Source organism: Cyanistes caeruleus, unplaced genomic scaffold (assembly GCF_971803275.1).
Source record: "Cyanistes caeruleus unplaced genomic scaffold, bCyaCae1.hap1.1 HAP1_SCAFFOLD_76, whole genome shotgun sequence".
NCBI classification, from domain to species: domain Eukaryota; kingdom Metazoa; phylum Chordata; class Aves; order Passeriformes; family Paridae; genus Cyanistes; species Cyanistes caeruleus.
In genome coordinates this window covers 938,998-966,816 of record NW_028255888.1, presented here as the reverse complement: position 1 = coordinate 966,816, position 27,819 = coordinate 938,998, and the positions used below count along the sequence as shown (strand labels likewise).

Here is a 27,819-nt window from a genome sequence, read left to right as displayed (position 1 = left end):
CACCCATGAGAGGCAGAGTTACCAGTTTCCCTGATTTGGGGTTTGAGGCTGTTTGGGATCCACTCCCAGAAGCTGAGAAGGAGACTGCTTTGGCTGGCAGCCCAGAGCCTGTGGAGGTGTGCTGGGTTATACAGTGGGGCATTCGATACAATGAACTTGGGACAGTGTTAATTAGAAACTACTTTACTCAACTTTTAAGTGATAAGTCATCCATTATGTTTCTGGGGACCCTCTTCTTTATCCTTAGTGACCACCAGTACTGGTGGTTAGAGATTTGTTTTCTCTTTTCTGGGTTTTCATTAAGAGAACCAATGTATCTAACACCCTTTGCTTTCTCTGATTTTTCTTCTGGGATTTTTACAGGTCCATAATTTCTACTGTAATTAGGTAACTCTTTTGCAACTTTGCTCCATGTCCAAATTTTATGGTTCCTAGCAGGAGAACGCAGTTGTGAACCTGTCGGCTGAGAGGGGGTGGTGAAGGGAGTAAACCCAGGATCAGTTGAACCAGGTCAATCAGTCGGGTTCCCAAGAAATCTATCTAGTCTATCCACAGGGGTTATAGCTGCTATGGTTTTGGGGGTTTTTTATGAGAAAAATTGCTGTAGGTTTAAGTGATTCTGGAAGGCCTTGAATTAAAGAGGTCATAATTTCAGTTTTCACAGGTAACAACACTGGTGATTTAGAACCAGCAATTAATTTTCTTTTGTGTATCATTTGCAAGCAGGCAGCTTTGTGAATGTTTTCCAGTAGTTGGTTGGGGGTACCAACTATAGCTATAGGGTCCCCCCTTTCCAAGGGGTTTAGCCCCTCTGCCTGATAAGCTGCATGCTGATTTAGGGACCATGGGTTACGTCTGTCTCCTGTTGTTACGAAGACTCCATGTCCCCAGTACCCACTGGCTTCCTGTTCTCTCAATCGAATTTAATCACCTCCAGTAAGAGACACTCAGAATACATATTCTGTCTCTGACTCGTGAGGCAGACTCCCGTACTCCCTTTTTTTTTTTTTTTTTTCTTTTTCTTTATTTTCAGTCGTTATATGCGGATCCTTTTCATTATTGATATAATTATATTATATTGTCTTTTAATTAGAGGTTTCAAACTAAGACACCAGTGTTCCCCACAATTTTATCCAAGTTAGCTCCTTTTGAGGGTAAATTTGATTAATGAGAGGGGTTTCCCTCTCTTGTTTCCTTTAGCAAGTCAGCATTTTTTGAATTTTTATCATGGAGGGCTACTCACAACAGATTGATCTTACTCCTTTCTTCATCCAATTGTTTTTGCAAAATTTTAACTAGGTTTTGGAGGGAGTCTATTATAGTTCTTTCCTAACTTCTTCACTTAAAGCAAGTTTCTATAGCTGCTGTAAGACAAGCTCCCAAAACTGAGCAGAGTAGAGTTTTATTTTTGCCCAGTTTAAATTCTGTTTCATGTTGTAAAAAAAACATAGTCTATCAATCACATTTTCCAAATTAAACCAATTATTAAGCACGAACCTTTCCCTCCTGGAGGTTTGGCATTGTGTTTTGCTAACAAAGCATAACATGCATAAAATGCAGCTTTAACTTCTGCAGCCATTTTCGGTCATTTTTACAGAGGGAAAAACCACTACAGGGAGGTATCAACTTAAATTACACACACACACACACACACACACAAATTTTTGCTTCCCTGTATGGGTAAAAAGAACAAATCTGCTTGGGAGGCACTCCTTCAGTTTAAAATTCTGGTTGTCTCTTTGCTACACCAAGCTGTCAAAATTCATACACGCAACAACAAAAACAATCCAGTCCTTTTGCACTAAGAGATCTTTTGCGAAATTCTGCAGACAGAGCCCTCAAGTGAGTGTGGGGTGCTTTTCACCTCGGCGTGTGCAGTTTGCGGGAAATTCAAGTTGCCCCTCTTGCTTTCCAGACACCGCTCACTCTTTGGGAGTGTCAGGCTGGGTGCAACTGGAGCAAAACGTCCTTCCCCTAATACAGACTGCACAACAAAACTGCAGCCCCTTCTGTCTGTCAGAAATCCTGTCCGTGACTCCAGTTTAAATGCCACGATTCGCTAACGCGAGTGGGACTCGTGAGAGGTTCGTTTGATCTCAGAGTGCAAGACGGACACAAGGGATTTCAGTTTAAATCACAACAACAATAATGTACCTTTATTTTAGTGCCAACAACAAGGGTTATGCGAGAGAGGAGAGGAAGAGAGGGTGAGATAAAGAAAACAAAGTAAAGAGAGAGAAGAGGGGGTTATAGCTACCAACAGAAGAGACGGGGTTGCTGGGGTCTTTTTCTGTGGGAAGATTTGGCCAAAATTATCTTAGTCTTATGTAATTCTTCCCCAATGTTACCTTGTTTCCAATGTGCTAATAAGCACCCAAAGGAGAAGTATCTGGTATGGGAGCATTGCTGCCCAAAATCCCTTTAAGTTTCTCCATATTATAACTACAATATACCACAAATGCTGGATCTGCAACGCTATTGCAGTCGTCTGACAGACGGCGCCTAGGCAACTAACTCAAAGATTTCTGGGAGTAATACTTTTCTCTCTCTGAGAGAAAGTGCCTTGCCTCCAAGGGAGAGCCAGGATCTCTGAATCAGCTGGTTTTCTGACCCCCACAGTAAAGCACCTTACCTTTCTCTCCTGGGGAAATTGTGAGCAGCAGAGACGGTCGCAGCTGATGGGGTCCCCAAGAATTCCTTGGTGTCAGCTGGAGCGTGATCGGGTCGTGAGTTTGCTCAGCAGCACTCACAAGGTCCCATCTGGGGTCGCCAAAATGTTAGTGTTCAGGAACACACATAATCACAGAATGATTAAATGAAGGTGCTTTATTAAGAGCTCTGGGTGTCAGGGGTACACATACCCAAATCTGACCTGACTTGGTTTTGAGTTGAACATACTTTTATACTCTATCATTATATAACTTTCATATTAATTATTAAACTTACATTGTTTTATTGTATGCATTGTTTTTACCCAAGCATGGATTTCTTGTGATCCCCCTCAACCCCCTAACATTGTTCCTCATGTTCTTTAAACAATAATTATATCTAATCACATCTAACAATTGTATCATTCATCATATACCAATTACACAGGTGCAGTTTGACATGATCTTTAGCAAGTACAAGGCCTAACACTTCCCAGGACCTACTCTTCCCGGGCTCACCAAACCTAACTTTCTTTCTAAGTCCCCAAATTTTCTAAGATTTTAAAACCTTATACTATCAGAGTGACACTTGTCTTTACAAACAAGCTGTGAGTCTGCCGATAAAATGAAACTATCACTGAGAGATAACAGAAACAATGGGATGGATTCAACTGAAAGATGAAACAGACACTGGGGAAACACCATAAAATTCAAACAGGGCTGAGAACTAAGAAGGAGATTATGCACTGGGGGGAGGGGGGATGGTATCTCAGGTATCATGTGTACCAGGAAGTCTGTACCTCTCAAATCCCTCAGCCTATGGGGAAAGGGAGAAGGGACGTACGGCCTGGAATTGGGATAAAAGGGAGCCTGCGCCCTCCAAAAATTAGAGAGATCCCAGGGGAATGCCCCATGGCCTCTCCCTTTATTTGAAAAAATTGAAAGCACTCCTCTATCTCCTTTTTGCATATAAACCTCTGGTGTTTGTGGATTAATTTTTTCTGACACTAACAATTAATATGAACTTCAAAACTACAAACCTAGGCAGTGCAGAATATGAAAAAAATGAAAGCTAAAACTAAGGGCATCATAGCTGGAGGGGGGGTGGAATTGAATAATTTTGGGGTGGGACTGAGTAGCATTCAGAGGCACTGAGAGGTCTTGAGGTGACAGATTGAAGCCCCTCATCTCTTTGAGTGCCAAGAAATGGAGACAACTCCAAATACCCCACAACCCCTAAATACTCTCAAGTAGCTCCCTGATTCCCAGTTGCTCTTGAAGCACTAGTAAAATGTGAGGTTTTAGGTGCCATTGATTAATTAGATGCCATTAATTTGTTGATTTTTACCCCAATTTAGTCTGTTCCAAAGGGATGAAGATGAATCTAAAGATAATTAGAACAAAACCAAAATGACCACCAGCCCAGTGTCTTCCCAACACAGATCACAGGGAACATGGGCCATCAGGGCTCTGCCCAACGTGGGTCCACTGATGGGGGATGGAGTTGGAGCAGCGCACGAAGCTCTTCCTGCACTTGGAGCACTCGCAGGGCTTCCCTTAGTGGTGCCTCCGTTTGTGTCTGGTCAATTGAGAGCTGTCTGAGAAGTTCTTCCCACACTGGGGACACTCATAGGGCCTCTCCCCGGTGTGGATGCGTTTGTGGGTACTGAGGCTAGAGCTCTGGCTGAACCCCTTCCCACATTCGTCACACTTATAAGGCCTCTCCCCAGTGTGGATGCGCCGGTGGGTGATGAGGTGGGAGTTTTGCTTGAAGCGCTCCCCACAGTCAGGGCAGCGGAAGGGCCTCTCATCCGTGTGAATCTGCTGGTGCCTGAGGAACTGGAAGCTGGTCTGAAACCTCTTCCCACATTCTGGACACTCGTAGGGCCTCTCCCCAGTGTGGATCATCTGATGGATGGTCAGTTGGGACCTCCGGCTGAAGCTCTTCCCACATTCCTCACATTCATAGGGACATTCCCCGGAGTGGGTCCTCTGGTGGCGGATCAGGTGGGACCTCCGGCTGAAGCTCTTCCCACATTCCCCACACTTGAAGGGCCTCTCCCCAGTGTGGATGCGCCGGTGAATGGTGAGGGTGGAGCTGTGCTTGAAGCCCTCCCCACAGTCAGGGCAGCGGAAGGGCCTCTCCTCTGTGTGAATCCTCTGGTGCACGAGGAGACTGGAGCTGATCCGAAAACTCTTCCCACACTCGGGACACTCGTAGGGCCTCTCCCCAGTGTGGCTGCGCTGGTGGATGATGAGTTTGGAGTTAAAGCTGAAGCCCTTCCCACATTTCCCACACTTGTAGGGCCATTCCCCAGTGTGGATCATCTGGTGGCAGATCAGGCTGTTGCTCTGGCTGAAGCTCTTCCCACACTCCAAGCACTTGTAGCGCTTCTCCCCATCCTGAAGCTGCTCATGGACCACCAGCTCAGAGCCCCGGCTGGTCTCCGGCCGCCTTCCTGGCACAGGGTGGGTCTTTCCTCCTCAGAGCACCCTGGGATGGGTTTGGAGCCCCTCCTCCTGCAGGATCTCCGGGGCTTTTCCTCCCCATTGGATTCCTGCACTGTGGAACTGCTCAAATCAGCCTCTTCCACAAGGTTCTGCTGCAGGGATTTTTCCTCCCTGGTCTCCATCCTCAGCTCCTTGTCTGGGGGAGGAAGGACAAGGAGAGGATGGGATTTGCCTCCGTGCCAGAGGGAAGGGGAAGGAGATCCCCCCAGTGTGTCCCTGGCAGGACGGTGTTGGCAGTGGGGTTGTCCTGCAGCTGGGGGCCATGCTGAGCTGGGAGATGGAGCAGGAGAGAGAGGGAAAGGGGCACTGACTTCCTCCTCACCTGCCTGGGTGTCCTGAGGCATCTTCCTCTTCCTTGCAGCCTTCCGCTCCATCCAGCCAAGGTTTGGCAATGGAAAATCCTGTTTTGGGGAAATACAAGGGATGAGGACATTGAGTTTGCAGGTCCCTCTGCCCGTGTTCATCTCTAGAAGTCACCGGACATCTGGGGTCCATAAAACCTCCAGAAAACACCAAAATTCAGCCTGAAAATGCCTCCCAGGAGTTCCCCATCTCTGGTCTCTCCTGTTTGGGGTTCAAGGGTTCCCCCTGTCCCAGCTGCTGGGAGTCACGCTTGTACTGGGGATCACCTGTCTTCTCGGTCCCTGCCCTCCCCGGGCTGCTGAGAGTGCCAGGAATCCGAAAAGTTCCCCCTGTTTCCATCTCCCCACTTAAGGACGGTGGGACCCCCCAATATCCCCCCAAGTAGGATTTTCCACTCAGCTTTGGAGTTCCACATTCTCCAAACATCCCCCCCCCAAATAAACCCAACCCAGGGACCCCCCCAGGATATCTGGGCAAAGCTCCCGCTCCCCAGTCACCTGTGGGATGGTGGGTGATGATCGCACAGGTGGGGGACTATAAATTCAGGGAGTGCTCGACCTTGTAGTTCCTTCTCCTTTCCCTGATCCTCATTTGTCCCTCCTCCTCCTCCTGCTCCTCTTTCATCCCTCCTCCTCCTCCCCCAGGAGCAGTGACACCCTCAGTGCCCCATTCCCGAACCCCTCACAGCCCACAGCAGGAGCGGGGATGGAGCCGGGACAGGTCGGGATGGGCAGTGCGGGGCTCTCCACTGCTCCCACCCTCTGGGGACGGGGGGAACCCGGCCTCAGGAAAAGGAGAGGGAAACTGGGAAAACTGGGGGCTGCAGATCCAACCTGGGGCTGGCTGGAGACCCTGGCTGGGGACTGCCAGCCCTTGGGGCTCCTCTGGGGAGATGCAGGAGGGGGGAACACAGAGAGGGCTGGGGGATCCCAGGAGTGGCAGCAATGGCAGGGACTGGTTTGTACTGGGATCGTCCTGGCAGTGGCTGAGATTGCACTGGCTGTGTACTGACATCATCCTGGGATATCATACTGGGATCGTCCTGGCAGTGATTAGCAGGCTGCAGGGGGCAATTGAGATCAGGTTGTCGGGAACTGGGATTATGCCCTGCGCTCCCCAGAACCCCGGCATCGCCCCCATATGTCCCATAAGTCTCCCCCAAACCTTCCAGGATCCCCGAGTGCCCCCTCAGCGCTCGTTCAGGACCCCCCAAAGCCTCCCTGGATCACTGAATGCTCCCGACCCCACAGATGCCCCTTCCAGACACGGCTGGGAATTCATCTCCCATCATCCCAGAACACGGTTCCACGCCCAAACCTCCTGCCGTGCCCCACGCCCAAAAGAGCCCGGTTACAGCTCCCCAGGTTCCCCCAAGTGCTCCCGAGCCGTATACATTCGCCCCGAGGACCTGCAATCACAACTCGGACGGAAAAGTTCTCTCTGAGTGCTTCCCTGCACCGCCAAACGCGCCTTCCGAGCCACTTCCGGGACTACAGCTCCCATCATGCTCCGCGGCGCCCATAGAGTGCTATTCCAGCCATGACTCCATCTCCCGTCATGCCCCACGCCCCACCGGAATCCAGTGGAGATGCGCCTATAACTCCCGTGATGCTCCGCGGCCCCATTAAATGGTATTATATCGGCGCCTACAACCCCCATCATCCCCCGCGACCCATAGATTCCCCGTTACAGTCTCGCAAGTGCCCGCCCAGACCCCGAAGGGCCCCCAGATTCCCCTCCCTGACTTCCAAGCGCCCCCCTGGGCGCTCAAGTGCTTCCCCAGACCATGAATTGTCCCACAGAATCCCTAAGTGCCCACCTGGCTCCCCCAGGTGTCCTCCAGACCACCAAGTTCTCTCTAAATTCCCTCCCCAGACACAAAACTGCCCCAAATGTTCCCCAGAAAAGTTTCTATGGACCCCAAAGTGGTCCCTTTTACCCTGTCTGAGAAAATTATTAAAAAATATGATTAAAGGACTAAAAATAGGTGTAATTAGCATAAGGAGGGAGAAATAGTGGTCAATTAATTAATGAAAGTGGAATTGTGTTACTTTGAACCAAGGACCGATAATGTTTTTAGTTGCTAAAAATGTATCAATTCTTTCATATAAATATAAAAATTAGGTTCTAAAAATATAGAACAATATTATAATAAAAATCAAAATTTATTTTTATTAATTAATTAGATTTTAATGATAAAGAAAAATTCTAAAGAGAAATGTTATCAATGTTTTGGGATGTCAGTCCCAGGTGGGCCATGTCAGACATGCTGCGGCTTGGAGTGAGGAGCAGGTTGTCCAAACAGGGGCAGCCTGCAAGGGATTCATTCTTCTCTGTGACCAGACTGCCTAAGGAGACATTCAGCATCAGGATTGTAAAGAGTAAATCATGACCTCCTGATCAGTACACAAAGATGTTTTACAGTTTGAAGAGTAGGATGTTGTCACCATAAGGTGCCTTCTTTGTTAATATAGCTCATATTGTGTCATGTTTGTTAAATACCAATATTGTTGTACCAACCTTCTTTGTTAAAATATTATTATAAATGAAATTAGAATTTTGACAACTAGGTCCCTTGACTTAATGGAAGTTTAATTAAAAATGAATACAATTTACTAATCTGAATAGTAATGTGGTATAAAAGAATACAGTTTTGTAAAATAATACAGTTTAATAAAAAATTAAAATTTATATATATAACCTACTAGTAATTAAGTATGATTAAAGCATAAGCAAAACCCACCAGGGTACGGAGGCTTCCCACCCTGCCTCACCTTCAAAACAAAGCACTTCAAGCTAAACTCATATACTGCATGCTTATACATATTCATTAATGTTTCCTGCAAGTTTCCTCCTATTTCAAATTTTTCTGACTTAACATCACTTTTCTTCATGGCACATGCCTCACTTGTTGCAATGGGGTCTTCAGTCTTCTTTTGGTGGTCTTTTGGTGAAGGCTTCTCTTCTTCCTCATTGTCCTTTGGATAACCTTACAGGTTTGCGCGTGCGTACTAAGCCTTGTGTTATCTTAGTCTACTAATTAGCCTTATGTTTACTAATCTTTACGCCCAATGCCTAAATTTGTTCTAATTTTGATCCATCTCAAGGGCATTTGGTCTTGAGACACCATTTATCTTCTAAACTACATCCTGTACTTTCATTTTGACATGTAACATCTGCAAAGGGGTACATCTGCTTTGTAACACTGATTCTTGATTGTTTCTAATAATAACTTTAAGAACAGTTACAATTTAGTTAGCACAAACCAATTCCATTTATTACAACTGCAAATACCCCTTATGCACCTTTTTATTGGTTTCCATGCTAACGGCCTTGCTTTCTTCCTTGCTATGGATAAACTTGTATTTTCTCTATTTCTTTTTATGCTACCTCAATTGTTTGGCCTGCAGACCAGTTGCTAAGCCCATCCACATTCAGCTCTTAGTCTTCAGAGGGAAACTTTGAGCACAGTGAGAATCTCCCAGTGTGCAAGAGGGTCCCTGTGTACCAGCTGCAGCTGGGGCCTCAGCCATCTCCTCTCTCAACAGCTTCCCCACTGCAGCTTCACAGGAAAGGCCAACACCTCCCTCAGGGACACCTGTACCACACATTTCACATCTCCATGCCCATACGTGATGTCCCTGTCACAGCTGCATTACCAGCTTGCTGCTGTGCAGATGCTGCCACCACCCACAGCAAGGCCCTGTGTCCCTGAAGGGACCCGCCCTGCTCTGTGGCCTGGACTGAAGGTGCTTCCTGCCAGGGCAGGGCCTGACACAGCTCTTCTGTTCCAATAAAGAGATGGAGCTGTCACCCCAGTGTCTGGCTGGTACCACCAGCAAAGCCCACACAGCACCAGCCCTGGCTGAGCTCCATGTCCAGGAGCAGGCGGGGCTGACCACGGTGTGGGCAGGCAGGAGCCAGGCAGGGGCTGCTGTGACCAGCAGCGGGGCCCCGAGGGGCTGGGGGAGTCTGTGTTGAGTGTCCCTGGGCTGAGGGCACATTTCCTTCAGTGGCATCACCTGGGCCTGGACCTCCTCCAGTGCCATGCCCAGGAAAAGAGGCAACCACCAAGAGCATCTCATGGGACAGAACATGACCAGCAATGTCAGCAGGCAAAACCAAGGTTTTGTTTGGCAATGACCCTTTGATGAAGTCAAAGATTTACAATCAGTCCTGTACAGATTGGAGTACAGAGGGGAGAACACTCAGGTGGTACAGCCAAGGCCATGAGGTCACAGCAGTCTCTGGGGTGACAGCAGGCTGAGGTGACAGCAGGCTCTGAGGTCACAGAGGTCCCAGAGCCCCGTGGTTGCACAGCACCACAAGGACCAAGCAGTCAGTCCTTGACCACGACTGTTGTGGCAGCAGCGGCGGCGGCAATAGCGGTGCAGACATTGGGACAGCGGTGTCAGGACAGTGGTGGCAGCAAGAGCTGCAGGACTGGCAGTGGGCAAGGCACCATGGCCTTTGCTCTGCACCTCTTCCTCCTGCTCCTCCTGGCAGTGGCCCTGCCTGACAGGGCTGCCCAGGCTGCTCCATGGCAAGCACAGGGAGCAGGTGAGCCCACGGCCTGGCTTCCCTTTCCTGAGACAGCACTTCCTTCTCCCTGGGAAGCATTGGGGATGGTTTTCCGCAGGGCTTCAGGGAGGGTTTCCTCTGTGGGAGGGAGAGAGTCCCCAGAGCCCCTGGGCTGGTCCTGCTGCCTCTCCAGGAATTTTGCACAGGGCCTGCAAAGAGGGTGGAGAGTGACCAGAGCCAGCCTAGAGCTCCCCAGGCCCCTCTGCATCTTTGGCCATGTCCATTGACATCTGGCTCCCATGGCCTTACCTGACCCCCTTGCAGTGCCCAGTTCCTTAAGGCAGAAGGGCATCCCATCTCACCATGGAATGGTTCTGATCTGTGCTCCCTTCTAGACTGGGATGGTGACATGGGGCATCTGGAAGCCCCGGGACATGACGGTTTGAGACCCATGGAGAATGCTGGAGGCAAGTTCTCAATGTCCCTTTCCGCTCAGTATAATCAGTGTCAATGTGGCAAGAACTTACTCACGTGCCACTTCACTTAAGAATCTGAAGGCTGATGGATTCTGGAACCCTCGCTCTGCTCCGTTCTGGAGCCCTGAGTGATCCCACAGCATTGCTGTCAGTGGGAGGAAGGAGCATTTAACTATCAATCTTCTTCCACTGTGCAATGCCCGTGTCTCCTTCCGTGTGCTCTGTGCAGCTACAAGGAAGATCAGAGAGGAAGGGGCCGGGCCCAGGGCTGTGCCCCGGGGCTGGGCCTCGTGTGGCTCCTTTGCCAGCCCCAGGGAGCCTGAGGATCTTCTACAGTGCCATGGGAACTCTTCTGTCCTGCCTTTCTTTGCAGCCAAGCCTCTTGGTGAAGGTGATCTGGCTTCCCAACCCACATCCAGGACTGAGGCTCTGGGAGATGGTGAGGGTAGGTCAAGGCCTTTCCCCCTGGGAGAGCTGCCAGCTCAGAGCCCAAAGCTCAGCCAGGGCAGCATCGCTGAAGGTGCCAGGACAGAGCTGTGCACGTGTGTGCCCTCGCCCTGCGTGATCCCCTCACCGCTCCTGCAGCTCAGTGCTGCCTTTGCAGATCAGCAGACATGACAGAAGCTTCTGTGGCTGTTGAGTTACAGGTGTGTCTGCAGGGAGGACTTTCCAGGCTCCTGGGCTGGATGCTGCACGCAAGCCCAGCTCCCATCGCAGGGGTGAGTATTGTGTCCTTGCTGATCCCACAAGCTGAACCCTGATTTTTTAGGATCTATTCCTGGGAAATGGATATATATTTTTTTATAAGGTCCACCAAGAGGAAAGAACAAAGGTACAGGACACCGGAAACCCCATGAGCCATCCAATACCACGCAGCAAATGCTGAAGGAAATGCTGCAGGGAGGACAAGGTGGGTCCATGTCCCTCAACCTTCTCCTGACACTCAGCAGCTGGGGGCTTTCTCTGCACATCTGGTCACACCGTGCCCAGCACGGCAGGAAGGGATCCATGGCAGCCTTGCTGCCCCACTGCTGCTTTCATGCCCTGCAGGGCTGTTTCCCAGCCTGGCCTGGCTGCAGCTTCTCCCCAGCCTCTGCAGGAAGGCATTTGGCATCAGCTGACAGGGAGCCCAAACTGCAGCATGGGCCATGCACATCCTGAGATCCCCTGAAATTTCCTGGTCTTGGGGTAGATCAGGTGTAGGGGCTGTTTGGAGGAGGGAGGGCTCTGGCCAATCCCATAAGTTTATATGATTTCCTAATCCTTATGCATGACCTCGACTAGTATCGCATCATGATGACACCACTTCCCTGAAAGAGGAATGGTTCCATCCAATCCAGCTATCACTTTTCCTTTCTCCAGAGATGAACCCAAAGGCTGTGCTGAAGGCAGCGTTTCCCGGAGGAAGCAGTGGCTCATGGGCAGCCTCTGCTGCAGGAAGGGAGGCCATGCCAGGCACAGCCCCAGGAGGTAATTGCTGTGCCTCTGGGCCTGAACCCTGCTGAGGCTTGAGCTGTAAATATCTGCTGCTTGGCAGTGCCTGCCTTTCAGGGATGTTGCACAGAGCATGGAAAAGGTGTCGAGAGCGTCCAGGGCCAGCCCGGAGCTCCCCAGGCCCCTCTGCAGCTTTGGCCATGTCCATTGACATCTGGCTCCCATGGCCTTCCCTTACCCCCTTGAAGTGCCCAGTTCCCTAAGGCAGAAAGGGGTCCCAGCTCACCATGGAATGGTTCTGATCTGTGCTCCCTTCTAGATTGGGATCGTGACATGGAGCATCTGAAAGCCCTGGCACATAATGGTTTGAGACCCATGGAGAATGCTGGAGGCAAGTTCTCTATGTCCATTTCTGCACAGAATTATCAGTGTGAGTGTGGCAAGAGCTCACTCTCATGCCATTTCCCTTAAGAATCTGAAGGCTGATGGATTCTGGAAACTTCGCTCTGCTCCGTTCTGGAGCCCTGAGTGATCCCACAGCATTGCTGTCAGTGGGAGGAAGGAGCATTTAACTATCAATCTTCTTCCACTGTGCAATGCCAGTGTCTCCTTCCGTGTGCTCTGTGCAGCTACAAGGAAGATCAGAGAGGAAGGGGCCGGGCCCAGGGCTGTGCCCCAGGGCTGTGCCTTGTGTGGCTCCTTTGCCAGCCCCAGGGAGCCTGAGCTGCTCCTGTTGCTGCTGCCAAGCCCTGGCCCTGCCTGGGGTGCAGTTCAGAGCTGCTGGCAGCTCCAGGGAGGCCTTTCTCCCCTGACTGCAATGCAAGGGGCTTCTTCTATCCCAGTTTGGGTCCACTGCAGGCACCTTGTCCCCCTGCTCCTGCCCCTGAGTGGAAGGCAGAGAGGAGGGAGTGCCTTGGAGGGCACCAGTCACCCAGGTACACTCACTGCTACTCTGGACTGATGGAGAAATGGAACTACTTTCCATTAAGGTCCTCCAAGATGGAAGAACAAAGAGATAGAAGACAAAAATTCCCTGGAGGCATCCCAACTTCTGGACAGGATGCTGAGTGATCTGGAGAGACGCCGTGGTGGGTTCATGTCCCTCAGCCTTCTCCTGACACTCAGCAGCCAGGGGCACATCTGGACACGCCGTGCCCGGCACAGCAGGAAGGGATCCATGGCAGCCTTGCTGCCCCACTGCTGCTTTCATGGCCTGCAGGGCTGTTTCCCAGCCTGGCCTGGCTGCAGCTTCTCCCCAGCCTCTGCAGGAAGGCATTTGGCATCAGATGACAGGGAGCCCAAACTGCAGCATGGGCCATGCACACCCTGAGATCCCCTGATATTTCCTGGTCTTGGGCTAGATCAGGTGTAGCGGCTGTTTGGAGGAGGGAGGGCCCTGGCCCAGCCCCAATAACCTGGATATTTTCCTGACCCTTATCCATGACTTTGACAACTATTGCCTCCTGAAGATACCACCTCCCCTAATGGTGAGCAGTTCTATCTTATCCAGCTGTCCTTCTTCCTTTCTCAAGTGCTGGAGCAGATGTTTGTGCAGATGATGGCATATGCTAGAGGAAGGAATGGCCCTGTGCCAGCTCCTGATGCAGGAAAGGAGGAGATGCCAGGCCCAGGCACAGGAGGTAATTGCTGTGCTGGGCTCTCCCTCGGCAGGGCTGTGTGCCAGCAGCTCTTCCCTCAGGGCCTGCATGGCCTGGCAGCAGCCAAAGCTGGAGGTGCCGCGGCTTCCAGGCCTCTGGAGCTCATTCCCAGCCCCTGGGAATCGGGACTTGTGCACCAACATCTCTCCCCCAGCAGCTGCTCCTGGAGCTGGCCCTAAGCATCCAGAGGCCCAAGACACAGGAGCAGCCCAGAGTGGGAGCCCTGCCGTGAGCCCAGGGCCACAGCCAGCCCTGGCGCCCAACTGGGCAGAGGATGCACTGGCCCCTTACAGGGCCTAGCTCTGTCCCCTTGGGCTGGGGGAGCTGTCACAGAGCAGGGAGGGTCAGGGGTGGCAGTGGCTGCTCAGGGATGGGTTTGGCCCATGTCCCTGGAAGGAGCCACTGCCCAAGCAGCTGTGCTGTCCCAGGCTCTGCTCTCGGCCTTCTGGGCTTTGTTGGGTGGCACAGCCTGTGCCAAGGGGTGGCAAGGTGCCTGCAGGCCCCAGCTCTGGGGAAACAGAGAATGTCCTGGCCGTATCCACCGTGCTGCCAGCTCAGCAATGGAGCACAGCACAGGCTCACACTGCCCATTGCTCCCACAGATGCGCTTGGCAAGTCCAGTATAAATGCTGAGAATCCACCGAGCACCCCAAGAGTGTTCTGCCCGCAGGATGTGCGCAAGTCCTGCATGATAGGCACAGCAGTGACACTGTTCACAGTGCCACTTTCCATGGTCCTGTGCTATGTTGGATTCCAGTGGTGGAAGGACAAGAAACGGTAAGTTGTTGTTCATCTCCACCCTCCAGCTTCTTGAAAGGCTGCTCATAGTCAGGAAACATTCCCAGTGAGGCTGCTGTGCACTTGTGGGTAATCAGTGGTTGCCCAAATAACTCTGCTGAGAGTTCTGCTGCTGCCCAGGCCTTTCATTGGCCTCTTAATTGCTGGGCCTTGTCCTGGGGAGCCCGCTGGGGCTGCAGCCAGTGCTGGCTCCCACTGAGGCTGCCTGGCCAAGAGTAGCCCCCGGAGCAGCAGGCAGAGGCAAAGCAAGGTGGGCAGGAGAAAGAGCGGGGACGAGATTGCCCTTGAAAAGCAGAGGTGCTCTGGGGCCCGCTCCTGGCCAGGGACCCTGCCCAGAGCCATCCCCTGCTTGCTTGGGGCCTTGAGGGGCAGCTGTCCAGCTGGGCCAAGCTGTGCCAGCAGCTCCAGCCGTGCTGGGGAGCCTTGGCCGCTCTGGGCCCTGCTGTGCAGGAGGGTCCCTGAGTGCCCATGGCAGCTGGGGGCCTCAGCCACCTCCTCTCTCCACAGTCACCCTGCTGCAGCTCCAGCATACCAGCCAAGAAGGTGTGATTCTCCCTTGCCCCCAGGGAGCCCAGAGACTGCCTCGTTCGACAGCTCTCAGATGTGGCCTCAGAAGCAGGAGTCGACCTGGAAAGCAGAGCACCAGCACTCCGTGCCTCCCCCACGGCCCCCCAGCCCGGCTGTGAAGAGGAAGCCCCCTGAGATTCCCCCACCTCCTCCCCTCCCGAGCCAGCCACCCTGGTCCAGCTAGGACTGAAAGTGGGACAGCCATGGCAGGGCTTGGGCCACCAGCAGCTTGGGGCATCTGCTCTTGGCTTCAAATAACACATTACCTGTGGGTAACAGCCAGAGGCACTTGTCCTACTCTTTTACCTTTAGTGGGAAGGGCTGAAGATTCTTCCCATGCCCTGTCTTATCCCTTTTGATTTTCATACAGCTGGGTGCTGGCTGAACCTTTACAAAGAACTTTATTTATTTACACTTCATGTTTTACCCCACCTACCAAGGAAAAAAAAAAAAAAAATAAAAGATTTCTTCAGTTTAGACTTCATTTTTAATGTGGTTGGGCCACTCAAATTTTGAGCAATTAATTTTCCATGGTGCCTCTTCCCTTTTCCTTCCTATCTACAAAAAGTTCATCTGGACATGAAAATCAACAGAATTACTGAGATTCACCTCAAAGCCCAGAGGAGAATCTCACACAAAATATTCTCCCTGTATACTGCACAACAAGAAATATTCAGAGGAAAATACCGTGTCACCTGAGGCTCCTGGAACTCCCAGAATCCTGAGCCTGCAGAGGAGGCAAACAGCCCTGGCAGTGGCTGAGGGGAATTCTCCTCAGACTCCTCAGAAAGTGTGTCACTTCAGGAGGGGAAAGCTTTTAAACCTTTGCCTTACCTTCCTCCTGTGCTAAAATGTAAGGCTCCTCCTGAGAAAATACTGAGCTACAAACAATTCTCCATTCCTCAACAAAGCTACTCAGGTGCTCAACTTACAGAGCAAAACTAAATGTGGTCAGAAATTTCCCATCAAAGCCCATTTGCAGAGAAACCCCACCATATGTGAGCAAATCTTTATTAGCACTTCAGTTCACTCTAAAGATTGCCCCTTTTTTTTCCCCGAGAGAATATTAGAACCATTTGCTCTTGACAGGACTCCTTGGATGGCCCCCAGATCTGGCTCCTCACCACGCCCTGCCCGAGCTGTTCATGCAGCCAGGCAGCACCACCTGACTTTGCCACCCTTTTCAGGCCTTGGGCACGGCTGGTCCCACGGTCCCCTCTGGTGCCACAGTCCCCTCTGGTGCCACAGTCCCCTCCGGTGCCACGGTCCCCACCTGGTTCATGGTGTGTCCCTGCTGCTGGAGGAGCCCTGCTCGTGCTGCTGTGTTCAACAAGGCTAGTGCTACTTCCCAGCCAAAGAGACACTAAAGTCATTGCTTTGGCCAGCTCATTGGAATGAGTTCAACACTTCCTCACCTCTATCACAGATAAAAACCCACATACTCCTAAAACCCACATACCAGCAGCATAAAGTCACCTCATCTACAGAGGTGAGGAGGCCTGAGCAAACAGAAGGTCGGCTTTCAAGCACATTGGGTTCTTAATTTAGTGGAAGCACTCAGTTGTGCACAAGCCTTATTTGTCAAACTGGACTGTGCAATGCTATTCTCTTGCTCGTATTAAAGAGGAGCCAGGGAGAAATTAGCTAAGAAACCAGAAACACTTGAGGCTCAGGCCTGGCACACAAATAGAGCAGGGTGGCACCTGCCCACTTTTCCCGCATCCCTTTTCCTGACAGACAAAGGCGGACGCGGCTCCACTGGGGGCACCATGGAAAGACTTCTGATCTGTGCTCCCGTCTAGATTGATATCAGAACATGGATTATCTGGAAGCCCTGGCACATGACAGTTTGAGATCCATGGAGAATGCTGGAGGCAAGTTCTCAATGTCCCTTTCCACGTAGAACAATGAGTGTCAATGTGGCAAGAGCTCACTCACATGCCACCGCCTCTTGAAGATGCCACCTCCTGTAATGGTTAACAGTTCTATTGTTGTGATGTCTGCTTTGTTTGAATGGTTTCTCCAATTATTCCCTTAAGTCATTGGTTTGCTCCTAGTTTGTATCCTCCTACCCACCTATCAATCCAACCTGCCTCAAGCCCAGCCCTTGTTTTCTCATGTTCCCCATCTGTCATTACACCCATTTGTCAGTCTTCCCTTAGGCCAGCCTCCTACCTGAACCGCCCCTCTGGAAATCCCCTAATCTACAATTCCCCACTGGCCCATGTGACCCACTCTGCTCCCCTTGTTTCCCCTATTGTATTGTTGAATGGAACCTTCCACTCCTCCCATAGTTTCTTCCGATTGGTTAAAATTTTGTACCCTCCCTCTGGCCTCCCCCATATAAAAACCCACACTCAGTTGTGTTCTTGGTCTTCAGTCCCTGGATGCTCCAGTGGAGTAAAAGCCTTTGGAACCCATACTGGAGATCTCCTCCTCATCCTGGTCTCCACCGTGCGCCTACCAATATCCTCGTGCCGTGGAGCATTTGCTCTAAGCCGCACCTTGGGTCACCCCGCTCCCGAGTGTCACGATCCGCTAACACAAGTGGGAGTCATGAGAGGTTCGTTTGATCTCAGATTGCAAAAAGGACACCAAAGGATTTCAGTTTAAATCACATCAGCAGTAATGCGTCTTTATTTTAGTGCCAGCAACAAGGGTGATGCGATAGAGGACAGGGAGAGAGAGAGGGAGAGAGGGATAAAGAGGCAAAATGCAAGGAGAAAAAAGGGGGGGGGATGGGGTTATAGCTACCAACGGACAAGACAGGGTCGCCGGTGTCTTCTTCCATGGAGACATCTCTCTCAAAGAAAGTAACTTGGAAAAGTCATTTTTACAGTCTGTTTCAAAGCAAGGGGCAGCTGGCCAAGAGGTGGGGAAATTCCTCGGCTATTTTGATGAGACCCCTTGCTCTGGGAAGCAGGTGTAAGGTACAGAACAGGCCGCTCCTTACAAGTCCCTGCTCACCAGCAGGAATGAAGGCAGTGTACCTTGACAGCACAGCAAGCACTCCTGCAAACAATCACCTGGCAAGCTTCCACCTCAACCAGGCCAGAACCCCTGCACAAAGTCCCTTGGTGTCTTCAGGGTCTCGATCTCTGTTCTTGCAATGGTTATGAGGCAGATGAGGGAAACTGGACCGTTTCTTACAGGCCTCTGCCCATGTTTAGAGTTTGAACACTCCATCTCTCCATATTTTCTAATGAATTAAAGGGGATATTTTAGTGTATCATAGTCCATGTCCATGGCCTTACCAAAAGAACTTTCAGCCCCAATACTAAGGCATCTCCTCGTTCTCCTTTCATCTGGGACTTGACTCCTTCTTTACTGACTTTGGCGTCTTCATGTTGTCTTCTACATGTCCTCACTCTGTCCTTTTCTCTCACCCAAGGGGAGGATCGAGGTCTGCAGGTCTCATCTGTGCACTGAAATAGTTAATATCTCACCCAGGCCTGCAAATGATCATGATGGTTTTTGCCTGGTCCAAAAGCAGTCACAGTGATGAATTTCAGGCTGCCCTGGAGCTGTGCAAAGATCTCAGGGGGCCCGGCCAGAACAGTCATGGCTGTTCTGCCTACATGGCTGGTCCCAGGCCCCTGCTTCCTTCAATTTCAGCTGCGGGCCGATGGCTTCCCCTCCCTGTGCCCGGCAGCCGCTGGGGCCGCGCGGGCCGTGGTGAAGGGGGCCTGGCGGAGCCTGGCTCGGTGCAGGCCAGGGTGGAGCAGGGCCGGCCTGACCAGCACCCAGTTAACTCTTCACAGCTGGAAACAACAGAGAGCTTTCCTCGGCTTGACTGTCTTTAAAATGTGGATTTCACAGAGGAGAATCCAGCTTCTAAATGGTTTCATAGGTTGTCAATTCTCAGAGCCAGCCAGCTATTGGTTTTGCTAAGCACAGAGGAAGCTCTTAGCAGCCCCCTCCTAGAAAAAGCATTTGCATGGGTGGCTTCTTCCCTCCTCACCAACTATCAACTAATACAAACCAGCACAGACACTCATGGTGGAACAGGAAGCAATTTTGAAGCAATTGTTTTAAAGCAAAATCAGTTATTGCACAGAGATTGATGTTACTCCCCCACACCACTGGAGAGACACAGTGACTCCACCACCTCCCCTCTGGCCAGCCCATTCCAATTCCCAATCAGCCTTTCTGTGAAGAACTCCTTCCTATTGTGAAAAACGAGGTTCACTCACTTAATAAATTATAAAAGGTTTAATATAAACAAAAAGACAATTAGGAGACAAAGACAATAAAGCAAAGGGTTAAAACAGCTGGGGTATCCTGGTGCGTTGCCAGGAACACACCTGATATCTTTGGAACACTCCCATTCTGCTGGGGGGTTTTAATGCATATTCATATTTTTCCAAAAAGTATTTTGCATGTCTACGCCCTGAATCTGCCTTTTTAGAGCATGTGTCTTACAGATTTTATTTCCCTTTAGCACATTTTTATTTGGTCTGGGCTTCCTTCTTCTGCAGGTGGTCAGTGTTGATAGCAGCCTGGGCCCCATCATTTGTTTCCTGGAGGTTATCTTGCTTTGCACAGACAGGACATTGCCCTAACGTCCAAAATTCTTCTTGACCTATGCCTAAAACTTGCTAGCAGGAGAAAAAGACATTGCAAAAGCATAGAACATACAGCATTCATCTTAATACTTGCAAAAGCCAGTATCGCAACATGGATTTATAACAAGGTACCCTTTATTGTCCACTGTATTTTTGATCTAGTAGTAGCTCTTTTTGTTTTGTCCTATGTACTAAGTGGTCTGTTTAAAGTCTGATGTCTGTTAATCCTTTGTCAATTCAATAAAGAATTAATTTTATAATAAACCAAATCAGCCATTCTTAAGAACTTGTGAATGAGTGACATTTGGGGTGCAGGCTGCCTCAAAATGAGCTGCTGCCACAAAGCTGAGACAAAGGCAGAACTTGTCTAAACTTGTCTCCATTTGTAACAGCAGAGCCCAAACAGAGGCGGAGGAAGAAGGAGCAGGAGCTGTTTTGTGGCCATGCCCAAGAGAGACTGGAAGGATGCCCTCCCTCTGGTCTCACTTGCTTGGCTTTCTGACAGGCTCTGAGGCAGGGGCTGCAGTTCCTCAGTTGTGGGGCCCAGAACCAAAGCCGGGATCCCGGCACTGCCTGACAGCGCTCCGGACGCCGGCACGGTTGTGCGTCCGAGTCTCGGCCACTGTGCTGCTGCTTCATTTGCTCTTAGACACACCCACAGCTCCCTGTTAAGCCCAGATGCTCTCTGGTTCTGCCCTCTTCCTGATCCTGAGCAGGGATGGAGCATTACTGTGCTTTCAGGAAGCTATTCTTGAAAGCCTCAGGCATTCTAAGCTCCTTTGCTGTCTGTGGATGCTTGACACAGAACCCCACACAGTGGGGTTCAGGACATACTCAGCTTGGCTCTTCCAAAATCCAAGGCTCAGGGTGCTCAGCAAGACCTTTAACTCCACAATGTTGTGGAACTGGACCTTCAGCACAGGGACCTATCCAGCCTGATCTGCGCTCGTTCCGCTGCATCTCTGAACAAAACACAGTGCAGAAGAGAACAGCAGGAGGGGCCCGTGTGTCTCAGGGCTCAGGATTTGTGTCACAGAACTCCAGAATTGTGACCCTTCAGCTCCACATAGATGCAGGTTAAGTGAAAAAGCCAAACTGTTTATTGCTGGAAGGCAAAGCAAAGGGATGAGCTGAGAGGCCAAAAAGGGGGTGGCACAGTCTGAGGGCTGGGGGGATGGAGCTGTCAAAAGGGAGGAAGAGTGGAAGGGAAAAAGAAGGAGTGGGCAGTGTCTGAGGGCTGCAGGGAGGGAACTATCTACAGGCAGGGAGAGGCCTGAAGCCACATGAGCTTCCCACAGGCTCAGCTGTGCCAATCATTAGCTGTGCCTGGAGCTCCAGCTGGTCTCTTCTGGTGTCAAGGTGTTCTCATCTTCCATGGTATCTGGAGGTCTTAAATGAACACTGTTTCTTCTGAGCCAGCAGATGAGTGTACTTCTGCAGCTCTTTCACTGAATATCAGTTGAACTACTATGTTTGTCTGGGAAGGGCTGTCATTCCTCCTCAGGGCTTAAAAGGCTGGAAGAGAGAGGAACAGAGCCACAATCAGAGCCCGCATCTGTGGGAATCCTAGGAGAATGTCCTGCCAAGGCCATCCCAGCCTGCTCTTGCCAGTTACAAGAGGAGAGTGGCCAACGGGATCAGCTGCAAGGTCCTGGTCACGAATGCACACCCGCCAAACCCCCCGCCCCGCGTCCCTGAAATCTCTCTGTGCTCTGCCCTCACCACCCCTTGTCCACACAGGGAGCAAAGCCCTCAGTGGCCAGGGCAGAGACTGCAGCTCCCCCCGCCAGCCCCCACGGACAGCACTCACTCACCCTTACTGAAGGCCTAGAGCTCTTCCTGCTGCCCCCTCATTGGCACCTCGACCATCTCTGGGAACACAGAGCCTGTCAGGGCCCCAGCGGCACAGCTCCCTGCCAGCGGCGCTGCCAGCCCTGGGGCCACACGCCCTCCCGCCCCCGGCAGGGCTCAGCTCGGGCCCGTGCCGCATCCTGACTCAGCCCAAGGGCACGGCTGCAGAGGCCGGCAGCAGCCCCGAGGGCAGCCGGGGCTCCAGGGTGCCGGGCCCGGGTGCCGCTGCCGGGGCAGCAGCCGGGGCTGGGCCCGAGCTGCGGCGGGGCGGGGAGGGAGCCCAGCCAGGTTCGTGGCTCACCGATGAACCTGATGGCCGCCGCTCGCAGGGACTCCTGTGGGCTCTGCAGGTACGGCAGGGCCCGGCGCAGGTGCTCAGCTGCTCGCCTCTCGTCCTGTGCCAGCTGCAGAGAGCGGCAGGAGGGAAGGGTTGGTGCGGGCTGTGCCCCTCGGTCGGGCACTGCCTGCGGCCAGCCCCGGCCTCCCGTGCCCGCCCAGCCCTGAGGCCCGGCCAGCAGCCGCTGGCGCCGGGCTCTGGAGGGGGCAGAGGGCCGGGTGCTGCCTGGGGAGCCGCGGTGCCGACCCGGCCCACAGCCCCTGTGGGCCAGGGTGAAACAGAGAAATTAGGAATTAGGAATCATTTATAAAAATTGCCTTGAGTAAAAGAAAGGGCTACAAAACCCGTGTGAAATGCTGACTGCTCCCATAAGAGCAGGAAGAGAATAAAGACTGCAGGATGAGATAAAGAGCTAGAATACGTAAACAGGATGCAAGCATAAATGCACCATAGGATGAGGGGGGTTCCTTGGATTCTTTTGGACCCCTAAGCCACAAGAAATGGAAAGAGAGGGTTCAAAAGAACTGAAAGGAGCATGCACAAAAAGACAAGGTGAAAAGTTCAGCTGAAGGAAAATTGCTGACTTCAGCCCTAAAGACCCCCAGGCGACCACCAGAGTGACAACAAGGAGCAGTGCGCAGCTGCAAATAGGCGTGGAACTAATTTTAGTATGAAGCAGGGAAAGGCAGGGTTAGCAAATGAATATGTATTAGGTGTACTGTGTAACCCTGGTTTGTAGAGAATAAAAAGGGAGAAACAAGTCTCCAAGGTGTGCATGCTTTTGGAGGAGATATCCCCCATGCACCTCAGCACTGAATAAATTCATACCTACTCTCATAACTACTCTGTGAGTTATAGAGTTTTTCTATCCGCATACCAAGGTCTCCATTGGCACCTGGCTCGGGGCCACGGGAGCCTGGAGAAGAACGTGTGAGGCCCAGGGAAGGGAGCGGTGTGTGCGGCGCAGGCTGGTGCCCCTGGGTGCGGCACTGGGCAGGGGCACAGATGCCAGCACCACACACTGAGTGCTGGGGCCAAGGGTCTTCTCCAGGCTGAGGCTGGGGCTTCTAGGCTGTCCTTACCAGACACTCTGCAAAGTTCAACAGCTGCTCCTTCTTCATCAGCTGCTTGAGATTCCTCCTCTTTAGGAACTCGGCCACACGAATCAGCGTTTCCCGAGAGGCCTGGAGAGCAGCAGAGATGCAGAGATGGCACTGCAGCCAAGGGCACAGGACTCTTGTCTGGGTGACAGGGCCCAGAGGAGGCTGCAGCCCGGGAGGTTCTAGGGCATGAGGAAGCCAATGCCCCTCCCAGGGATGCACCAGCATCACACAAAACCTGACCTTCGCCACATGCTGGTTCTCATCATAGCAGTGGATGAAGAGGGGAATCAGGCTCTGGCTCAAAATCTTCTCCATGGGCTTTTTTCCCTCATCCATTACCAAGTCCATCATGTTGAAGAAGAGGTCAAGGGAGAGCAGCTGCACATGGCTGTGGTCCTGAAGGAAGAGAAAAAGAACTTAATACCAATTACTCCAGGCTCACCTGGGTGAAGGCCCAAATATCTGTCAAGCACAAAGTTTTGTACAGCAGCCAGTGCTCGTGTACAGAGCCTTACATGGTCAAAGAGCAGCAGGAGTGCCTCAGCCAGCTTTGGGGCAGTGGTACTGGATATCAGAATGTCTTTGTTCTTGAGCATATTAGTGAACACATGGAGGGTCATGCCAACCACATCTCTGTCTGCATCACCCAGCAGCTCCAGAAGGCTTTGAGACAGGCTGCACATTCTTATGGCCTGTGTGGAAAACAATGCTGTGATGAGAAGCCATGAACGGCCCTGGCACTGCAACCCCACTCTGCTGCCGCCGGGCCCAGAGGCCAAAGGGCTGTCCCAAAGCACTCAGGCAGGTGAGGCAGGAGAGCTGGGAGCAGCTGCCTCAGCTCCTGAAGCCCAGCCAGCACAAGGAGCTGCTTTCCCCAGCACAGCTTCAGCTGCTGCCCTGTCCTCACCATCGAGGGATCCTTGCTGAGCACCATGAGGCCTCTGAGTGCCAGGCGACGCCTCTGCCTGCACTCATTCTGCAGGTGCATTGACATGATCTCCAGGATGCTGTCACCACGTTCACGCAAGTCCAGGCAATCCAGGACCTGAAAGGCACAGGGCAGTGACAGGGGACCCAGCTGGCAGGAGCCTGGAACCACACAGGGCGGGGTCCAGGCAGCGGCACAGGGAGCAGGCACCGTCCCAGGCAGCTGTGGCTATGCAAGGGCAGAGAGCTGAGAGGAAGGTCAGTGAGGTAGTGCTGGCCATCAAGCTCACCTCCACAAGGAATGGCAGGAAGGGCAGATCCCAGCATGGCTCCTCCCTGCTGAGCAGCCGGAGCAGGCGGAGTGCAATCCCAGAACATAAGGATAGGGAGGCACCGTGCATCTCCCTGGAAGAGGGGAAAAAGGCACCAAGACCCTGAGGTGGGGAGGGCAAACCTCTCCTAGGAATGACTCACTGAGGTCTGGTCTTTCCTCAGCATCCCTGGAGGGACTGTGGGTACTTTGGGAGGTGGCTCCTTCTGGGCATCCTCTCCTGGCCTTTTCCAGTCTGCTCAGCCATCTCTCAGTGACCCTCTGGCCCAGGACCACAGGGACTGTGGGGGACACCTCAGGCACCGGGCACAAAAGCTGGAGGTAGTGGGGAGAAGGGGGTCTCACCTGGCCAACAGACCCACGGCATAGTGCTGGGTGTCAGCACAGAGCAGCGTGTCCCAGCCACGCTTGCGCTCCATAGCCATCAACTCACTATCATAGTGCAAACAGCAGAGCAGAGCCTTCATGGCCTGCACTGCAAACCTGTGTGCAGAGCAAAGCCCAGGTCACACTGGGAAAACTGGCAGTGTCTACAAAGGCATGGGAAGGACAGGAGGACTGGCACCTGTTGGGGTTGCTGGGAAGGCGGTGTTCCTCCTGGCATGCTCTCCAGAAGATGTCAACTTCCACTGGTGGCATCTGCTGGGTGGTGATGACAACATGGAACAGCAGAGCCACAAACAGGCGGGCGGAATAAAGGATCATGGCCTCGTGGCACTCAGGCACTTGGATAATCACCCAGAGCACCAGAGTTGCCTGCAAAAGAAGCACCCAAAGACAGTGCTCAGTGCTGAGGTGTCCATGGGGCAGGGCCCAAGGGGAGACGCAGGGGGAGCAGCGGGCCCGGTGTCCCTTGAGCCTGCCCCTAGCCCAGGTTTCAGCCCAGCACTCGCAGAGGCAGGGAGAGGGTGGAGAGCTGCTGGAGAGGTGATCTGGGACTGAGCAAGGGCCCATAAACTCACAGCCAGGGAAAAAACAGTCTTGTTGTCCCCATCGGAGGTGCACATGCTGTGCAGAGGCCAATCCTCCATCACACAGAGCAGTATTGCCAGCACCTTCTCCATTGTTGGTCCCGACGAGGCGATAGTTCTCCACATCATTGCAGCAGCTCTGTGGGATCAGAGCTCTGTATCAGGGGTGTCTCAGTCATAGCACCATGACCTATGCAGCTGTGGGAGCCCAAGTGACAAAGCCCCAGTGCCCTGAGGGGCAGGGAGGGAACATTGGCAGCAGCCTGGAGAAACAGAGGGGCCCAAGGCTCCTGGACCTCTCTGCCTGTTGGGCAGAGCCCATTGGACAGGCTGTGCAGGGCAATGGGCCCTAAAGGCTGGTGAGCCCTGAGCTCTCAAGGCACGTGGGCCCCATACCTGTCACATGATGGGGCACAGCACAGGAGGGTCAGCACCACATCAACAGGGTGTTTTTCAGCCAGCTTCAGAATGTTCGTGGCCAGCCTGGCACCCACAGTGACATGGGACATGAGACTCTGGTGAATGTTTTTCACCATGACTGGCACCTGGAGGAGGCATGGGAAAGACTTGGAGCACTGTAAAAGGGATCAGCTTCCCCAGCTTCCCCCAAGAAGTGCTTCCCTTCCCACCACACTGTGCTGGCCTGAAAGGCTGAGGGGGCCCAGTGGCCATGGCTTGAGGGGACACACGACCCTGGGAGGCCTCCAACCCTAGCCCCAGGCTGGGTACCTGCTGAGAAGCAAATCCTCTCTCCTCAAAGAAATCTGTAGAGGGAGCATGAATAATTGTGGGAGTGGGCATGGTGTCAGTATTTGCGATGTCCTGAGCCGCTCCAGTGTCAGCGTTTGTGGTGGCCACGTCCTCAGTCACTTCTATGTCAGCCTTTGCCCTGTGATCATTCATTGCACTGTCAAAGTCTTCTGAGCACTCAGCCAAATCTGGGCTGGTTTCAGTCTTTGTCATGCCCTGAGTCTCTTCATTGACAGTGTCTGTGATGGCCACACCAGTGCTGGACTTGGTGATGGCCATGTCCTCAGTCACTTCCACGTCAGTCCTTGGCCTGTGATCATTCATTGCACTGTCAGAGTCTTCTGAGTGCTCAGCCAAATCAGGGCTGGTTTCAGTCTTTGTCAGGCCCTGAGTCTCTCCACTGATAGTGTCTGTGATGGCCACATCCTCAGTCACTGACATGAGAAAAGCCTCTTCCCAGTTTTCAGTCACTCCGGTGTCAAACTTTTCTGAGAGCTCAGATGAATCTGGGCTGACATCAGGCTCTGCCTGGAGCTCGGTCAGCCCAGAGTCAGGCTTGGCTGTGCTCTCAGTTGCTGTGGTACTGCTCTTTCTGCGCTGAATGGGCACAAACTTCTGGAACATCTGCAGGAGAACAAAGAGAAGCTAGGCATGTTCCATGGAGTGCTAAAAGTGCAGTTCTCAGCTGAGCAGTGACAGCAGGCCCAGCCCAGGTGGGGATGGCTGCAGGTACCTTCAGCGTTCTGCGGAAGCGGCCAAGGGAGGGGTCCTGCTCTTGGGTCCGGTCCATGGCTGCATCTGGCAAAGAGCGAGTGCAGCCAGAGCTGAGGGGCTGTGGGAGAGGCTGGAGAACACAGCCCAGCCGTGCACTCCCCAGGCAGGGACAGCCCTGGGATGTGCCAGGGGATGGAGCAGGGCTGCTGTGGGGGGTGGGGCAGCCCTGGCCCCTCTTCCATTCTGTCTGTGGGCATGTCCAAAGCAGGTGGGATGGGATGGGGCCAAGCTGGCTGCAGCCATCAGCCCTGTGGCCCAGCTCTGCCACTCACCATCCTGCAGTGGCTGGAACTGCTCCGGCTCTTCAGGCTGTTGTGCTGGAGCAGCTCCAGTGTCCTTCTTCCTTTTCCCCCTGACCACTTTGAAGAGGCTGAGGAATCTGCCTGCCATGCTAGAGTCTGGCCTTGAGGGCACCTTAAAGAGAGATGCCTTGGGAAAACTCTGGGTCAACAAATCCTGCAGTTGTGCCTTGAAGACACCTGCGGTAGAGATGCTGCAGGAAGACTACAGGACAGCAAGTCCTGCAGTCTGGTCTTGAGGGCTCCTGCCACAATGACAGGAGACTCCTCTTAAATGATTCTGGTCACGGAGTCCCACAGTCTCACCTTGAGGGCACAGGCCAGAAGGATGGCAGATGCCTCAGGAAAGCTCTGGGTTACCAAGTCCCACAGTCCGGCCTTGCAGACACCTGCAAAAGAAAAGCCTCGGGAAGGCCACGGCCACCGAGTCCCGCAGTCTTTCCACAAGGTCACCTGTAGGAGTAAAGCCTCGGAAAAGCTCCAGGTCAGACACAAATGAGTGCGCTGTGTGGGGGCTCCTCACAGCACCACTCTGGCGCGTCCTGTCCTGTCGCATGCACCGAGCACTGTGGTGTGGCCCTGTCACCGCCAGCTCCTATGTCACCATGTGTCACAAAGGGCCCTTTGACACCCTGTCCATTTCCATCCCATGGTGACCGTGCTGCGCCGTGTCACAAAGGGCCCTTGCACACACTGCCCTCTGCCCTGGGGCAGCCCCCATCCCCCCCTAAGTGGCCCAGGTTGGAAGGAATCCCTTGCCCAAAGTGTCTAAGACAGCCCAACAGGATCTTTGGAACGCCTCAAACCATCAGCAAACGTTGTCCTGCTCTGCAGGCTCAGGGCAGCAGAAGGAGCCCCCAGGGCTGCCGATGCAGCCACAGATGGAAGGGTAGAAGCTGGTACGGCCTTCTTGGGACACGTCCTGTCTGGTGACC

At 52.6% G+C, this 27,819-nt stretch overlaps 3 protein-coding genes across 4 annotated transcripts in view; 1 reads left to right on the top strand and 2 right to left on the bottom strand.

Moving 5' to 3' along the window:
* Positions 1-2,811: 2,811 nt before the first annotated feature.
* The window catches only part of LOC111944177 (uncharacterized), a 110,359-nt gene continuing 85,351 nt past the window's right edge, over positions 2,812-27,819 (bottom strand). The window contains 1 exon segment of the mRNA XM_086872755.1: positions 2,812-5,004. Within this exon segment, the coding sequence (XP_086728881.1) occupies positions 4,206-5,004 (799 nt within the window). The 3' untranslated portion in view covers positions 2,812-4,205.
* Positions 9,823-15,460, top strand: LOC147646904 (uncharacterized). Its single transcript, XM_086872813.1, has 9 exons — positions 9,823-10,082; positions 10,439-10,510; positions 10,893-10,964; positions 11,167-11,238; positions 11,328-11,429; positions 11,882-11,989; positions 12,273-13,593; positions 14,214-14,388; positions 14,917-15,460. Exons 1-7 carry the CDS (start codon positions 9,986-9,988, stop codon positions 12,422-12,424), a joined length of 675 nt encoding a protein of 224 aa, XP_086728939.1. The 5' UTR covers positions 9,823-9,985; the 3' UTR covers positions 12,425-13,593; positions 14,214-14,388; positions 14,917-15,460.
* Positions 20,619-27,486, bottom strand: LOC147646903 (maestro heat-like repeat-containing protein family member 7). Of its 2 annotated transcripts, XM_086872750.1 has the most exons (17): positions 27,191-27,486; positions 26,858-26,999; positions 26,545-26,609; positions 25,791-26,435; positions 25,458-25,606; positions 25,053-25,200; positions 24,656-24,846; positions 24,436-24,573; positions 24,050-24,164; positions 23,740-23,877; positions 23,348-23,524; positions 23,073-23,228; positions 22,812-22,913; positions 21,694-21,796; positions 21,356-21,412; positions 21,030-21,056; positions 20,619-20,778 (listed from the first exon to the last, which is right to left on the bottom strand). In XM_086872750.1, exons 2-15 carry the CDS (start codon positions 26,973-26,975, stop codon positions 21,369-21,371), a joined length of 2,289 nt encoding a protein of 762 aa, XP_086728876.1. In that variant the 5' UTR covers positions 26,976-26,999; positions 27,191-27,486; the 3' UTR covers positions 20,619-20,778; positions 21,030-21,056; positions 21,356-21,368. The 2 variants fall into 2 exon arrangements, with proteins under 2 accessions (XP_086728876.1, XP_086728877.1); XM_086872751.1 differs by lacking the exon at positions 21,030-21,056 and having other exon boundaries at positions 20,619-20,646.